The sequence below is a fragment of the Branchiostoma floridae genome, unplaced genomic scaffold, assembly GCF_000003815.2.
Source record: "Branchiostoma floridae strain S238N-H82 unplaced genomic scaffold, Bfl_VNyyK Sc7u5tJ_1495, whole genome shotgun sequence".
In the NCBI taxonomy this organism is placed as follows: domain Eukaryota; kingdom Metazoa; phylum Chordata; class Leptocardii; order Amphioxiformes; family Branchiostomatidae; genus Branchiostoma; species Branchiostoma floridae.
Window position 1 is genome coordinate 231,960 of NW_023365730.1, and position 18,173 is coordinate 250,132.

Below are 18,173 nucleotides of genomic sequence, written 5' to 3' on the forward strand. Positions count from 1 at the left end.
TGTCTGTGTGTCTGTGTGTCCGCATATTTGTGGTCAGCATAACTTTAGAACCTCTGGATGGATTGTAATTATATTTGGTATGTGGGTAGGTGTTTTGGAAGACAAAGGTCATGGTTGATTTTGGCCCCCTTGTGTGTGACCTTGGTACTGCAGCAGAACTTTTTGTATCTTTTGACCTGAACATGCTATGGTCTTGATTTTTGGGTGGCAGATAGCTTGTGATGTAAGGAAGAGGGTATATAGGTTTGGGACCCCTAGCGGCTTGCTCTGGAACTGCAGGGTCAATTTTGTCAAAATCTTCCTAGGAGTATAACGGAACATAGGAACAATGAATTTCCATGATATTTAGCATATAGGTATGTTTGGCAGAGATTTACATAATGAAGTGCAAATTATGCAAATTTGGACTTAATTTACATACCTAATGAGGAAAATCTATATTGCCAGTATTTTCCATTATAGGACTCACATACATGTACTAGTAACATGTAATTTGTGGCAGGTCGGAAATTGACAGATGCCAATTATGCAAACAAGTCCCTAATTTGCATAATTAATGTGAAAGTGTCCTAATTCATCTAAGTATATGTAGTAAATGATTGGATTGTCAACATTGTGACCTGTTTAAGTTATTTAAAGGTGTACATAACCAAGCATAAATTATGCAGATGTGCAAGCCATTTGCATAATCAGGATATTTCATGGAGGTATGAGGTCTACGAACTTTTGTCTATACACGAGTAACGAATTCCTTTACCTCTGAATCTGAATGTAAGTTGAATGTTGATACTTCTGTTGAGGGTCCGAATATCATCAGCGTCAAAACTACGGTTTACCCTTGACAGTGACAATCACATGTCCTTGTTCATAGTGAATAGCTTCTTGTTCCTAAAAAATGTGCTTTATATGAGCTGTTCTAGCTTTTCTGCTTCATACTGTTTAATTCGTGAAAGTTGTTTTAAGAAGTCATTTTATCTGGTGATGTGATTAAACTAAAGCCTTTAGACAACAGCTGGTAAGACAAAATTTACCCAGCAGGCTTCCTACATCAAGCTGAGGCATTGGATCAGTACTAGGGGTGGGTACCGGTTTTTCTTATTAGACCGGTCCAGAAAAAAACCGGACCTGAAAAAAATCGATGAACCTGATGTTGGACCTATTAGAAAATAAACAGATTATATGTTCAGGCATTCACACGTTTTGGGGCTTACCAGTCGAGGAAAATAACAAGAGTGAGGTGGAGTAGAGTTTATAGTAATTTCTACCAAGTTTTACAGCCAATCGTACAGGTACAGCTAGCGTTGTAGGATTTTAAAACGCCAGTGTAAGTCTAATACTTCACCAGACAGATTTCTTTGTAGTGAAATGGACCATTGGTATAAGTCATACTGAACCAGGTCCAGGTTCAGGTCCGGACCTGGACCTGATCCTCTGCACCTGAACCGGACCTAGACCTGAATTTTCTGTACCGGTACCAAGCCCTAATGCTGAGGCATTGGATTAGTATTGTTTGAAGTCGGCAGGTGGCGCGCTTAACTGCTGCTTGTATGCAAGAAATGGTTGCGTAAAGCTCAGGGCACAACCCTCCGTACGTGTAAATACGTGCTTTCTACGTGCAGAAACGTGGGCAATCTTTCGGGATCCTTAAGTGGTAAGTACCGCCTCCGTACGAACTCGTAGGGACCCGACGGATTTTGGAGCACGCAGACACGCCTTAGAACTTTACGTGCAGGCAAAACTTTGTGTGCCACCGGGCTGCGGATTTCACCATCATGGAATGGTGTGTGAGTGCAGGGGGATTTAAACGAAGTTACCTTTACTATGAGATTTGGATCTTCGTGACGAGAAAGGAAAATTTTTGTTCAAAAGTATCATTTGTTATATAACGCAGCAGCAAAATTGAATATACCTGCAACGTTTAGTTGGTTAAGTTAGTTATAGTAACTAAGCAACTATTACATACTACCTAAATGTGGATAACATAATCACTGTAGTTTAATATGCCTTGTTTGAACCTTTGTGATAAACAGGAAGCTTAAAAAGGCCTGCAGGTCGCTTGTGGTGTGATGGTTTGTCAAATTGTACACCATTTCCTGGCTTTTTATCTCCCTGCAATATTCATGGATATTATATCACGCTAGCGTTTGTGTGTATCTGTGTGTGTCTGTGTGTCGATGAGGGTTAGACATCCAGGTAATAAGATTTTCCAAAAAGCAGTTACTCAAGCAACTGGATATGATTTCCAAAATCATATCATTTGCGTGAGTAACTGCTTTAAAAAGAAGATAACATTGTTACTTCCGTCTTGTTAGAACCTTTGTAATAAACAGGAAGCCCAAAACGGGGTGGTGGTTTATCAAATTGCACTCCATTTCCTGGCTTTTCATCTCCCAGCAGTATTCATGTGTGTGTGAGACATTTAAAACCAGCACATTAAACAACCGCTTCAGAGACCTATGTCAGTGCCTTTAAGGACAGCTCCTCAAGCCAAACATTGGTGTCAGACTGCAAAAATAAAAGAAACATGCCCCCCCCCCCACCCCCGACAGTCAGACTCTGCATCTGGCTATCCGCTGGAAAACACATTAACCTTAATAAGACGGCCACCAGCACTGCATTTCCCACAAGGACTATTTACTTTATTACCACCATTTACTTAAACATTCCTAGTTCGACTGCATAGATTCAAAAAAACATGCCCCCCCCCCCACACACACACAGAAAGTCTGAGTCTGCGTCTTGCGCTTAAGAGGATGGCTACGAACACTACGTCTCCCAAAGCGACTATTTTCTTTATTACGACCTTTACTTAAACATGCCTAGTTTGGATGGTTTCGCCCTCGTCCAATCATCCTAAACCTACACAAATCCAAGGATTGCCCACAAAGGGAAGATGCCGTTTATCGGTCCTGTTGGGCTCATCGTGTACAGGCGTTTACTGTGACGTGGGGAGACATAATAGAGGTTGTGCGCTTTGGGGATTATAGTAAACTAATGCACCTTCCACATGAGGTTTATCTGTTCTTCCCATGTGGGCGGATAAAAGGAGGATGAAAACCTTGGTAATTATACTCGCTGCATTTCTTTAAGATTTGCAATTATAGTAAATGTACTGAGACACCTTATTTGACAGTTTTCGAAGCAATGGACTTTCCTTTTGTGCTGAGATTTTTGTCATCACAAGTATGCTTATTTTTTTTTATTTAGAGGTAGTTGACTTTATAACCATAATTCGTTACTCGTTGTAATAAGTCCTTTTTGAAGATTGATTCTGTTTCTAATATTGGTGGTTTGTCTTTTTGTTGGAATCTTCGTAGCAGTTGGGATTTATGTATAATTTCCATCCCAAGACTTGGTAAATGTAAGGCGTATTGACTCTCTAGTTAGCTATCTCTTCTACAACTCACGGTATAGATTGCTAAACAATAAAACTATACCAATACGTCTCATCAACCCATAAAATGCATCAATCCCAGATACAGAAATCGTTGAAACTTTATTAAGTTTGTCAAACAAATTACTGCATTGCCTTCCATACCCTCTAAAGCTCTAAGATAAACGTATCAGTTTCTTGAGACATAAATTATTCCTTGTCAATACTGAGGTACGCGTTCTCAATTTCCATGCAGACTTCGTCCCCTGCACCATTCTTTACTAGTCTATAACTTCGGAAAATCTTTATTTCATCTAATTAATCACTCTAATCATACGATTTAAAATTGACCTTTCACATCTTTTTCTTTTGGCACAGCGTATATTTCAGGCCTCTTTGAACGCTTATGTATCTAATGTCGACTGCCTGATGACCACAATGTCCACTGCCATGTTGAGATTTTCCGCTAGATGGCTTTTTATGTACTCTCGTTGTTCGGCCACCTCCCTCTCGTCTCGTATGCCTTGAGACACGCCTGGATACCACCGCGGAAAACTGCACAACCTGAAACAATAAGATGCAGACTCAGCATGAAAGTTCATCTGTGTTGGTAGAATACATTTAAAAAAATTGTAAAACAGAGACGGGGGGTGACATAGGCTTTCTGATACTTATGACCCCTCCTCCATAAGTGGTGTCTTCCTGACGTCACTGATGGAGATAGAAAAGGTCATTCTGTAAACAAGGTCAATGGAGATATACCGAAAATTTAGGGGTACGTCCCTAAGTTATTACAGTGTTGGAAGGAAAGTTTAGCAATTTTTCTTTAAGATGCAGACTCATTAGCATCAGAAAGTCAAAGTCCTTCCCGCGCGTTATGGCGCAAATATTGGCGACCATCTCCGTTTCTGTAGCCCTGGGCCACACAATTTTGTGCAATCACTACAGCAGGGGGCTTGTCCGCCGGCAGTGGTGTGTGTTCAACTCCCATACTCACATACACACAGGCCACTACAGCAGGGGGCTAGTCCACTGGTAGTGATGTGTGTTCATCTTCCATACTCACATGCACACAGGCCACTACAGCAGGGGGCTAATTCACTGGTAGTGGCGTGTGTTCAACTCCCATACTCGTTTACGAAAGCTGAGTGTTATGCAGAGAAAGCAGCATTTACCATTCTTTTAAGTCTTTGGTATGACTCGCTGGGAATCGAACTCACGCCCTACCTAATACAAGGCGAACGGTACCCACTCGGCCATATTGCACCGGTTAGTATGGGTAACTCATCAGCACGGAGATAGCGAAATGCTATTTTGCAAGTAATCTACAGTAAAAATTGCTTGTCTTCATCTTTGGGATCTCAAGTAATTACTGAGTGTTGTCTAGAAAGGTTTCTTATGTTGAATGTTGGGTAAGCTGACTTTGGAGGCACTCACTTGTTGTAAGTTAAAAAAAAAACAACTATGTTCAACAGAATTGCAGCATTTCTAGCAAATATATTATATAAACAGACACAAAGAGTCTGTATGATATCAACTCAATTCAAATTCGTCGTCCTGAAATGAACATTTGTACTTTGTTCACGTGTTTTAAATAGTTGTAGGCTTTTGGTATTATCATATGATATTGATTTTATAAAGCACAAACCCTGTGCTAAACCCTAGCTTTTGATGCATCAACTATTTGCACATTGTAAATTGTTGAATAGCATGCATGTACGGAAGATCATGTGAAAATATGTCATCCCATCTAGTAGGACATACAGAAGTGGTGACACGCCAATGTAAAACAGTGAGTGCTGAATGATCCGAACATATGAGAACAAATATCCTAGATAGCCGTTTCTAATATTGTGTATTTATTATAACAAATGTTTCCATCATAACAATTCAGCATGCATGTGCACGTTTTTGTAAGTCTATCAGTGGCTAACCGTTAAACCCGTGGTCCTACGTAACGCACCCACGCGGTGAGTAAAAAACTCGTAACCATCCGAAGGTACCATAACCGTTTGATGTTTTAACTGACTGTGCGTTTGAAGTGCTATCCTCGTGAATTGGACACGGTTGTAAAGTGGACGTACACTGAGGAATATTTGCGCTCAATTATGGCTAGTTTTAAACCGACTTCACTCCCCGGGTAAAGCTAAGAGCACAAGCCAACTTAAGCTAATGGCACAACCCACCGTACGTGAAAATATGTGCTGTCTACGTGCCATATGTGGGCAATCTTTGGGGATCCGTAAGTGGTAATTACCGCCTCCGTACGTACTCGAACTTCTGCCAACGTATTGGCATAAAACATAATCTTAAATTCACAATTCAGAGACACGAAACAACTACTACCTCTCTCATGCCCGGCATTTCGACTATCTAACAAACTTAAACTGAGCTAACTCATTCACATAGTAATAAATGCCCAAAGGATATTAACCCTACATCACAGCTATATAGTAAAGTTCAAACGCCTGGTATACATTGATGTAAAGGGTTGATATGGTTACTGTTGTTTGACAAGTCTTTCTTGGATCTTTTTGAATTCGTAGAAGTATCTAATTTGCTGGCAGGATCTAGGAAGCTTTTGTTGGTGGTCGGTAATGATATTGTACTCTCGTTTCCTGAACGTCTTTGTTGTGATGCCCTTCTTTGTTGTTATCCCCCTACACCATTGAAGGCTTGATATTGTTACTGTAGTTTGACAAGTCTTTCTTGGATCTTATTGAATTCGTAGAAATATCTAATCTGCCTGCAGGATCTAGGAAGCTTTTGTTGGTGGTCGGTAATGATATTGTACTCTTGTTTCCTGAATGTCTTTGTTGTAATGCCCTTCTTTGTTGTAATACCCACACCATTGAAGGCTTGACATTGTTACTTTTATCTATTCATCTCCAGACATGTGGGTAGCCCCGTCAACTTATTTGAAGTTGATTTCCAAGGGGGCCCACTACATAAATAACAAAAACGAAACGTGTTACATTCTGTAAGACAACCAGAGGACAACGAACAATATATACAAATAAACCAAAGCGTCATTACCAAGAACAGTTGTCGATGTCAACCAAAAACGTCAACTGTAGTTGATCAGGTCTTTCTTGAACCTTTGTGACTTCGTAGGAGGCTCAAATCGGCCTGCAGGCAACTTGTGGCGGTGGGTAATGATTTTGTGCTCACTCTTCCTGAACTTTATTTGTTGTAATGCCCACACGCCATTGATGTAAAGGTTTGACATTGTTACTGTAGTTTGATAGGTCTGTCCTGAACCTTTGTGACTTCGTAGGAAACTCAAATCGGCCTGCAGGCAACTTGTGGCGGTGGGTAATGATTTTGTGCTCACTCTTCCTGAACTTTATTTGTTGTAATGCCCACACGCCATTGATGTAAAGGTTTGACATTGTTACTGTAGTTTCAAATTGATAGGTCTGTCCTGAACCTTTGTGACTTCGTAGGAGGCTCAACTCGGCCTGCAGGCAGCTTCTGGCGGTGGGGAATGATTTTGTGCTCCCGCCTCCTGAACTACTGTAATGTCTCCACTAATTCCTGGATCAGTTTTCAGAGGAAAGTTACAAATGCATATGTTGATGCATTTGCATCTATTTTTGTCAAGATACAACGCCAGTTCACCTTTATCCGCGGGGCAACTTTTATCCGTTGTATATAAAATAGGAGTATTTGGGATTATCAAGTTGACAGACGAGTGTTGTTACATCCTAGAATGTCGTTTATCCTAAAAGCGCTTTTAGGATAGAAGCGCTTTTAGGATAGACCGGCATCCAAAATGTGCTTCTATCCTAAAAGCGCTTATGGGATATCCAGAACACGTCGCAAGCGAGGAGCGCATTCTGGATATCCTGAAAGCGCTTCTGTCGGAGCGCATTCAGGATAAGCCGACGTGTTTATCCAGAACGTGCACTTGTGGGAGGAGCTTAATATCTTAGGAGGCGGAGACTATCTTGTATGTGATTTTTCGTAGTCAACCTGAGGCCGCCATCTTTGTTCTCCCACGAGGTCACTTCCGGGTTTGATTGTGATAGAAGATCGCATATACTTACACCAAATCAACGTAGTCTGCACAAACCAAATCATTTTTGGGGACTCTGTGGCACGATCTAACCCTCACATAATCACGTAAAATCTAGGTTCAGTGCTTGCTTTATAAACTGCGTATTTCCATCACGTAGATTACGGCAGGTGTCGCGAGGTCGAACTAAATATGTAAACTTTGGTGTAAACAATCGCCAGAAGTGACCGCTGCCATTTTCTCGTGACGTGTTGACTGCATGGACCCAACACACCGAGATAGTATCGCTATCTCCGGTTTGATAGTTCGAAACAAAACCAGAAGCTGAAATTCAGCAAGCCATTAATAACGTCTGCACAGGAGAAGACAGATGTCGGCCGCCTTCGACTGGAGCGCATTCAGGATATCCAGAATGCGCTTCTTCGCTTTCGACGTGTTCTGGATATCCTAGAAGCGCGTTTAGGATAGACGCAGATTTTGGATGCAGATCTATCCCAAATGTGCTTCTATCCCAAAAGCGCTTCTAGGATATCCAGAATGCGCTCCTTCGCTTGCGACGTATTCTGGATATCCCAGAAGCGCTTTTGGGATAGAAGCACATTTTATCCCAGAAGCGCTTTTTAGGATAGACGACAAGATACTTTTCTTGTTAGACGAACATCTGCTTCTATCCCAGAAGCGCTTTTGCGATAGAATACAACCTGGGAACTGAATGGCTGATCAATGCATGTGCAGCTGGACGTTTTCACTGACTGTCATCATGTTTTATTATGGTACATTTTGTAATACATTTTATATGGTACATTTTGTTGTACATCTTGGGATGCACTATTGAGAATTGCTTTTTGTGTCTTCCATGCACATTTAGATGAAAATAATATAGTGAGAATCAAAAGGACAAAATAGTGTTTAATCTGCATGGAATTAAGTTTGATAAATGTCCCATTATCTGTGTACACTGTATACATATCGCAGTGTATGATTACATCTGTGCATTAACTTGCAATAAAGATAACTTCCATTAGAAGATGTGTCATCTTTTCTTTTCATATCCATGAAGGAGAAATAAAAGCTACTATACAGTACGACAGGGCTTTGAGAAATTTCATCACTAACTAAAAAGACTGTTGCAGATATATATCATCACATTCAGTCCCTCCATGTTTTTATTTCAGTAACAAGATGTCTTGAATAAATGACTCTAAATGGTGGAATTTGCACATCAGCCAGCATTCAGCGCAATTATCGCAAGTAGACTGTCTCGACGTCTCGCGATCGCGAGGTCGAACCAAATATGGAAACAATCGCCGCTTACGGTCCTGTCAATCACCATGACTGAGGGCGACAAAGAAGCGCATCTGGGATATCCTGAATGCGCTCTGACTTAGAGCGCTTTTAGAATAGAAGCACATTTAGGATGCAGGCCTATCCCAGAAGTGCTTCTATCCTAAAAGCGCTTTTGGGATAGAGCACATTTGGGATAGTACAGTGTCTCATGCTGGAATGCAATTCTAAACCAACGTTTGTCGATTAGATCACTAAATATCTCGTTTTCAAAAACAAGCGGATATTGGTTACCATGTGGATGAAGGTGAACCACCGTTACATGTGCTATAAATAACCTGAGCCAAGTTAGGTTTAGAACCTAAGGACGCCAGGAAACCGCTTGTATCCATCTGTTTGCCTTTTAAGAGAGGCTGAGTACTCTTTCTAGTAAGGTGCAGGTAGCCAATTTGGGTTTTTCTGTATTCCATTCATAATTCATAATTAAAAGCATTTTGCGGAATTTTTTTCTTTCATTTTGGCATACTACATATGGGTACGTTCTGAATTAAGTGTGAATCCGACCCTTGCAGAAACTATTTTATGAACGCCTACACAGAGCCTCTCATATCTTGTTAAACGAACCCGCGAGAAAACTTGATTGTAGAAAGTCTCCTGGCAAAGAGTATAGAAAAGGAGATTATAATTAAGTTACTAGCATGTCTTCTGGAAAGTAACTTTATTATCTGGGTGACGCATGGTTCAACTGTAAGATCTGTATGACTGAAATGCTTCTCAACGTTATTTCACATCTACAAGACAAGACTTCACATTTACAACCCAAGGCGAAGGGTGCTGTTGTGTTTCATGTAACCCTGCAATAAGTCACAATCAGCCTTTGGGTCATTCGAAGTACGTCATTTCTTTATGTTACTGTTAACGGAGTCAGTTCACACGGCTTTGAAGTATTAAATCTGAACTGGAGAAACAGATAGATAGTTGCTGCGTATTTTCCTGAAATTTTGAAGTTAATTTACCGCTCCAAAGATAGCCTTGTATTACCACTGATTTAGACCATAAGCGTGTCATAAACGAACAGAGATGTTGAGATGTGACCATGAGAGAAACGAAAAGCTGTCTGCTGGACTCTACTAACTGTCAGATACAATATAAACTGAACGACTGAGGTTTGCTGGACACTGCTACAGATACAAGGAAACATTGCCTGGTGTGGTGCATAGGATTTGCTATTGTTTTCAACGTACGTTTTATTTGATTTAACTTTCCGCAATGGTTTATTGTTCGGTATCTGATAAGACCATATGGGCTGGGCGACTTGCGGTTGAATGTCGACTCGCTAAATATAGGAGAAATAGATTTTGTAGATATTTTTTATTTTATTTACTTAGAGTTCACCGCAAAACAAGGCTCATGGAGCCACTCAAGCGTTTTGGGTCACAGTGGGGGAGCAAGTCTATGGAAGCTTATTCCATAGCGATGTTGTTATAGGAAAGAAGCTCTGAGCGTGAAACTTCCTCCTGTTATAGGAGGATTGTGAAGGAAAAAGGGATGATTTGCTTTCGTGGAAGTGGCAAAACGGTAGTCTCCAAACAGACTCTACGGTGCCTTAGAAATAGTATCAAAGCTGGCAAGGGACTTAGTATAGCGGCACCAGGTGCTCGTTTGACTCCCTTTGGCCGGCTATCTCCCTTTGGCCGGCTATACTCCTTTGCCAGCTTTGATACTATCTCTTTAGGCACCGTAGGGTCTGCTTGGAGACTAGCAAAACGGGTTCTTGCAGTGAAAGTTCGCATTGGAGGCGCAAATGAGTGAAGTTGCAGGTTCTAAACTCACCTCTCTTCACAGCCTGCCTTCGCCGCGCTTCCTGCCTGTGTCCCAGCACGTTCCTTAGAATGTTGTAGGCTCCCATCAGCTGCACCTGTCGAGATCATCAAAAAGTTGTCAGTTTATATATTATACTTCATAATGTTCACAGCCATGACTTCAAGTACCAGAGTTACCAAGCTAGGATTGATGTGTTGAAAAATTCGTATTTTCCCAGAACTATCGTAGAGTGGAACTTGTTATCACCAAGCACAGTAGGGGCATCTTCTCTGGATAGTTTTGAAGAACGCTTGCAGATAGATGTGCAGAAGTTAGGTGTGACGGATCGTTCAGTGTAATATAACCAGCTGCTGCTGCACCGCGTGCCTGCGAAGCTGGTGTGTTACGCCAAAGGGCGGTTATACCGGCCATATAGATACAGATACAGATACAGAAGCTGGTGTGTCACGCCGAAGGGCGGTTATACCGGCTATATAGATACAGATACAGAAGCTGGTGTGTTACACCGAAGGGCGGTTATACCGGCTATATGGATACAGATACAGAAGCTGGTGTGTTACACCGAAGGGCGGTTATACCGGCTATATAGATACAGATACAGATACAGATACAGACAGCGTGTGTAAATAACATATGAAACTCTTTGGTGGCAATAAAGCAAAGGAAAACTATGTGCCGTCTTGCCGTTTGTCAATAACTCTTTATCAACTGTTGTAAGCTAAAACCTCGCTAGAAATTAACTGCACCAGTATTCTGTACATTAGATACTTAATTGTAAATTTGTTGAATGATGTAGCTGAAATACAACAAACTTTACCAAAAAATTGGCCACAATAGTGCTAGTTTTAGTCCCTAGACTGCCATTGACTATGCCTAAACATTATGATATACATTGTATGATCCACAATTGCTGTTCGTTATTGTCGATGGTTGAGCATTGCATGCAATATATAACCGATTTATAGTTTTTTTAAATGTGAACAACGAGCAAGAATGGGCAGACTGATTCGGAAATCGGCATTAAGCGGCGACACTTCATTCCAACGAATTGTCTTGTGTATTTTGCATTTCTGCCATAAACAATAGATCCTAATGGCAACAGGATCCGGAGTCATGCTTTTTTATATTCTCCTGTCGATTTGACAGATGAGGAGGCAGACAGACATTTGCCTGTTTGCCTGACCTGCACATGACTTTTTATGGTGAAGGAGGGGTATGCAATTCCTTCTCCACCCTCTCGTCTATTGGAGCACCAAGTCTCACAGGGGCAACTGTATGGAACGTGTGAGGCGGCTCCAGCAGATGCAGCTTTGTTGTTCGGAGTATCCGTCTCCTAGGAGGACTTCCGACCAAGGATGTTATGAGTTCCTCCTACCCCCGACTCGTGTGTCATGGCGGGTGCGTCATGCCCGAACATGCCCCTAAGGCCTATCTCATACTAGCAGTGATTGAAAAGCCGAGTTTACGGGTTAGAAACTTGTAGACATGTACCCAGAAACTCGAATTTTTGGACATTCACAGAACGTATAGACCTAAACATGCTGCCTGTCCGGGCCATTGGCACACCCATAGATTCCTGCAAACGAATTACTTTTGTGTCCGGGGCGTATCTAAGGCCTATGCATATCCGCACACTTAACCTTGAAACATCCAGATATGCCCAAACACGCAGCGCGGCAGCAGCTGGTTATATTACACTGAACGACCCGTCACACCTATATAACCTTTGCACATCTATCTGCAAGCTTTCCTTAAAAATATCCAGAGAAAATGCTCCTACTGACCACTGTGCTTGGTTTTAACAATTTCCACTCTACGATAGTTCTAGGAAAGTACGAATTTTTGAACACATCAATCCTAGGTTGGTAACTCTGGTACTTGAAGACATGACTGCTGTATCCCAATTGAACAGAAGACCTACTAGAATAACATAAAGAATATAATGTTTGTCTGCGTTATTGACATCCAAGAGCTCACGAGGAAGTACTGATATTTTGCATCCAGCAACAAAAACAGCTATGTCATGGGCTCCTAAGGGCACCCGCCCCAGGGGCAGGCCAAAAAATACACTAAGACGGACAATCTTAGATGATGGAAGGAAAATGGGTCTAAACAACATGGAAAGCATGGCAGTAGCTGCGCAAGACCGCAACCTTTGGAGAAAGTATGCTCGACGAGTCGACCAATGCAAGTGTTGCGGGAGGGTCTTAGGTCTAAGGTAAGGTAACTACTTGTGAGTTGCTGGCCTCACACACTCACCTCTTCGTCGCTGGCGTTGTTCTCTGGTTCCATGAGGATCTTGTAGTCATCTTTGTAGACCTGACTCGCTCCCCTCTCACCTGGTACCAGCCAAGTGATCTTCCCTCCTTCTGACTTCTCCACCAGCAGAAACACAAGAAGAAAGGCCAGGAGCGAGACGGTCTTGGTCGTGTCGGTCTTCATCATCCTGTTGCTTCTCTTTCTCCTCAGTGACTCCGCCGCCGCGCGGAGCGTTCTTATAGAAGGCGGAACTTCATTATTATCTATGGGAACAGGCCTCTGGTTGGAGGACATGCGTACAGGGGTTTGCTTCTCGTCATCTTAACACCCACGGGTTTGTTAATAGCTGTGTTAGTCACGAGGTTAATTGGGCGTTGAAGATTGAATGACGGAAGGTGACTCGCTACTCATTTCAAACGTGATTGCTTAATTACTGGATATAATTGAGTATAATTAAATCTTTTCTTCCTTTCAGAAAGGGTGTTATTAGGAAGTAGAGAATCGGATATAAAAACGGAAAAGAAGAAATATGTACAGTTTGCGAATTAAGTAGAATTTCAATAAGCAATAATTGCAGGATACAATTGAATGATAGAAACGCTTTGTTTTTTTCTTCCGGAAAGTGTGTCGTATAGAATCAGTAGGAAGTATAGAATCGGATGTAAAAACGGAAAAGCAGAAATATATACATTTTGCTCAGAAGTTGATCAAAAATCATTTCAGACGAGATTGCTAAATTACTAGATATAATTGAATGTAATAAAACCTTGTCTTTCTTTCCGAAAGGGTGTAATACCCCCATTCCACTGGGACGGCGCTCTCGCGGCGGTGGGATCGCCATGGTCGCCATAGGAGCGCGGTGAGAGCGCGGTGAGAGCGCCGTGAGAGCGCGGCGGGAGTGCCATCGCGGCGAGAGCGCCGTCACCACGGCGATGGTATGAAGCCCTGCCATACCATCGCCGTGAGAGCGCCGAGGATGGCGATGCAACAATGATCGCCGTGAGAGCGCCATGAGAGCGCGATGAGCGCCAATAGGGCTAAACAATGGTATATGATAGGCCCCATTCCACTAGGACGGCGATGTTACCGCGCTCTCGCTGCGCTCTCAACTATAGTTCATGCAGTCTTTATTCTTGAAGAAGTATATTTTGATGAATTTTGTTGTCAAATCATACTTTAGTGTCATGAATCACTTCCTAATTAAAACCATGGGTAAAACAAATTGGACAACTACACATACGGTGCTTTATTCAGCGTTTCGAGTCACAGGATTACTCCAGACTAGATATAACACAAATTGACGAGAAAGAACTCGGAGAAATGTTCAAAATGTACAATGAATTAATGAGTGATAGATGTTACAAATCAATGAGTGATAGATGTTACAAATTTGCAAATTTTGATAAAACCACATATTGGATTTCAAACCAATCAATTTGCCAAATTCAGTTTCATTCAAATCTAATAGTATTTGCGTACACAGAATAATGAAATTGACCCGTTTCTGCTTCAATAGAAGACATGACAATATTGCAGCCCATGCCAAATCTAGTTGGTCTGTCTTCTTTGCGCTCAAAACCTGTCTTGTTATCTCCATTGGGTCTCTCTCTCTCTGGGTATGTTTGTGTGTGTGTGTGTGTGTGTGTGTGTGTGTGTGTGTGTGTGTGTGTGTGTGTGTGTGGTGTGTGTGCGTGTGTGCGTGTGTGCGTGTGCGCGCGCGTGTGTGTGTGTGTGTGTGTGCGTGCGTGTGTGTGTGTGCGTGTGTGTGTGTGCGTGTGTGTGTGTGTGTGTGTGCGTGTGTGTGTGTGTGTGTGCGTGTGTGTGTGTGTGTGCGTGTGTGCGTGTGAGTGTGTGCGCGTGTGTGTTTGTGTGTCCGGATTTTTTGTCAGCATAACACAAGAACCTTATGATGGATTACAATGAAATATATTTTGATATATTTTTCAATATATATTTGTAATTTACAATAGCTCTTACATTTAGCAGCTGCTTTGAACGATGTAGAGTATCGTGAAAAGCATTATTTGGAAACAGAAGAAAATTTATGCGCGCGCGGATGTCATCCACATAATCAAACTTACGTACATAGCCTCATTAGGAAAAAGCCTGAAATCCACCAATCTCATGCCTTTTCCGTTCATTTACAGCCAAACAACCATAGTGATAAAGAATAATGGACCATTCAGTGGCCACAAACACAAAATTATGTGGAACTACTATGTTATCATCGCTTGTTCCCTCAGCTTATACCATAACTACATCCTGGGCGGAAGGATACCACACACTGGATAACGACTACGAATGACGTCTGCGCGTCTGGTTTACTGCGCATGAAATGCGAAGATGAGAGAGTAGCTTAAACACAATCGTGTCATTCCCGACGTAGTCTGTTATTAAGGTCGGGAAGGAAACTCCTGTTTATGCCCAAAGACACGTCCTCTATTAGTCTTTGAGACTCAGTTACATAGACACGAGCATGGCCGTTTGATGTATAGATCCGATGTAAGTTGGCGCGTCTCATGTAGAATTAGGGTTCATTAGCAGTTTTGTTTGAGGATAGACAATATTCCAGATCAGCCGGCGAATTGAGTTTTGATGCGTTTGTTCCTTAACCTGGTAGTAAAATGAAATGGATGAGACCTTCATCTTTTATGAAGTTTTCTGCGTGCTGTTTTATGTCCCCCGCATCCTGTAAATGTAATTGTAAGCCTCGTTTGCAACCTCTGAGAATGAGTATTTGGTTAGCTATAATAGCTGTTGTTGGTGACGCCAAAAAGCAGTTATACAAGCAACTGGAGATGATTTGGGAAACGGTGAGACGTTTCAAACAGCCATCCGATGTCTTTCGTCAGTGACACTGGATAAATCTTGTCGGAGTCTAACCATTTTTCCCTTGGACGACTAAAAAAATGTGTCCACTTTGCATAATAATTCATTGTTAGGATAAACTTGTTCTCCAACTAGATGTTTTTGTCACAGATAGGATATAAAAACTCTCCATCATGATTTCTCCAATGGCACTCACTAAAGACACCAGATTTCTATCTGAAACGTCTGATCATGACCGTTTCCAAAATCATATCCAGTTTCTTATAATAAGTAACTGCTTTTTTGGCGTATCTTATTACCTGGATGCTCAACCTTCATCGATGTTGTTGGTGAGTTTGCATGGTCGTTAGTTGTCACTATACATCTACCGAAGATGTGACGCCATTGTCAGGATATTCAGTGTTTGGCAGATCGTGAGCAACTTTGAAATAGTGGATCCATCGTCAGCTTCACTAAATAATGGTTGCCCAGAAATCCCAACATATTAAAACGTTATACAAGTCATGTAAGTGTTGATGAAGGTTAGACATACAAGTAATGAGATACGCCAAATAGCAGTAACTCAAGCAACTGGATATGGTTTTGAAATGGTCAGATGTTTAACATCAGTTATCGTTCGTCAGTGACACTAATTTAGATATCTTGTTGGAGAGCTGGTTTTTATCCTGACTATAGATTAATATCATATACCCAAGTTGTGTATAACGTTATCTTTTGAAAATTAGGTATGTTCGTCACTACTAAGATGATTATGAGGAAAATAAAAGTATTCGTCTCAAAGTAATCATATCAATTCAATGTACATATGTATATATGTATATGGTCAGTGGGGAAATTTACATATGTATCCGTATCTATATAGCCGGTATAACCGCCCTTCTAAGTAGCACACCAGCTTCGAAGGCACGCGGCGCGACAGCAGCTGGTTATATTACACCGAAGGACCCGTCACACCTAAATTTTGCACATCTATCTGCAAGCGTTGTTTAAAACTATCCAGAGAAGATGCCCCTACCGTGCTTGGCGATAACAAATTCCACTCTACGATAGTTTGGGGAAAATACGAACTCTCACTTGCAGTCATGGCTGTTGCTTGTTCTTTTCTGAGCTGGTATTAGATACTTATCAGTCGGTACGTCCACCAGTTTATTGGTCATTTTGTACATCATGCAAAGTCTGCATGCTGACTACAGATGTACAATGTAACGTTGTGTAGAGAAGTGATTACATGTGACGACTCACGCAGATACAACCTCTGAAAATGACATCGGTTAATTAATCTGGCTACAATGGACCGATCCTGTCGAACGCCATATCGAACAGATAGAACCCCCTATTCTATATCGAACACCTCCGTCAAAAACTGCCCCATGGAGGTGTTCGAAATAGAACCATGATCGACAAGGGGGCGGAGCTTTGGGATCGGTCCATTGAGTGGTGACGTTTAGGTGACGTCATCAGGTTGGTCTTCAAGCAGATCCGACGAACGGCGTGGGCTCTTCATGCGTCAGAAGAAGTAACATGAGTAACCAACTTGATGTGCCAAAATCAGTTACTCAAGCAACTCGATATGGCATCCACCTGTGACCATCTTTCGTCAGTGATACTGAAGTCATCCGGGAGAAACTAGTCTTTTCCCCTATGGATGCAAAAAGATGAATGCAATTACCTGGATGTGTAACCGTCGTCGACGTAACCAACATGAGTTACTAGGTGATAAAGATGATATCAGGTTTTTATTTTTATTTTAAGTCACATTTGTTTAGCAAGGATTGGACACGAAGCAACACTGCTTATCTGGGTCGTCTCATCCTACACATAAACAAAAATAAGGACACACACTCAACACTACGGACACTGAATAACAAAGTTAAAAGACATAAATAAACAAGGAATCAAATAAACAGAGTGACGTGCGGCTGGTATACGCACAAACTTAGGAATAATCAAATAAGGCTAAATAGATTAATCAACTAAAACTTAAACTCAAAGGATGGTATTAGAATCGTTGTCTGTGCAGACCTGCTTGCCTTTGATAAAAGAAGGCATTGCCGTTGTAACCATGGGATAATGAGGACAACAACCTCTACCAGTCACTCAAATTGATATCAGATGATGCCTTGTACTTGCAACCTATTTTTTAAACAGTTCTCTTTTTACATCACAAAACCCACACAAAATAGAAAAGGTGGGATCTTACGTCTTCCACTGTCTTCAAAAAAGGAGTCGAACCCAATAACCCAGGATCTAGAGTTAGCTTTTACTAGTTTTAGACTAGAGTAGCCACTTGTGATGTTGTATTTTACACTGTTTAAATCTTTTATGTTACTTGCAATTAGCCCATGGACAAGAATTTGCAAAAAAACTTGTTAACATCATTATTAAACAAACCAGCAATGGCTGGGTAATAGTACATCAGTTTAGCATATCATGGCCTTCGTAATTCCGGGGACATTTTGTTTGCTTGTATTTCTGGTTTGTTTGTGTTGGTGTGTGTTCGCAGTTATATGATTTATTGAAAGTATATGACGCATAAGATAACGTAACTAGTAGAATGGGAAGGAATGGGTCCAAAGATGCCACCTA

General features: G+C 41.5%; 1 protein-coding gene across 1 annotated transcript; it reads right to left on the reverse strand.

The window, feature by feature from the left end:
• Positions 1–3,477: 3,477 nt before the first annotated feature.
• LOC118407889 lies at positions 3,478–12,973 on the reverse strand. Its single transcript, XM_035808462.1, has 3 exons — positions 12,759–12,973; positions 10,509–10,593; positions 3,478–3,937 (listed from the first exon to the last, which is right to left on the reverse strand). The coding sequence occupies exons 1-3, from the start codon at positions 12,942–12,944 to the stop codon at positions 3,852–3,854; spliced, it is 357 nt and encodes a 118-aa protein (XP_035664355.1). The 5' UTR covers positions 12,945–12,973; the 3' UTR covers positions 3,478–3,851.
• Positions 12,974–18,173: the final 5,200 nt, after the last annotated feature.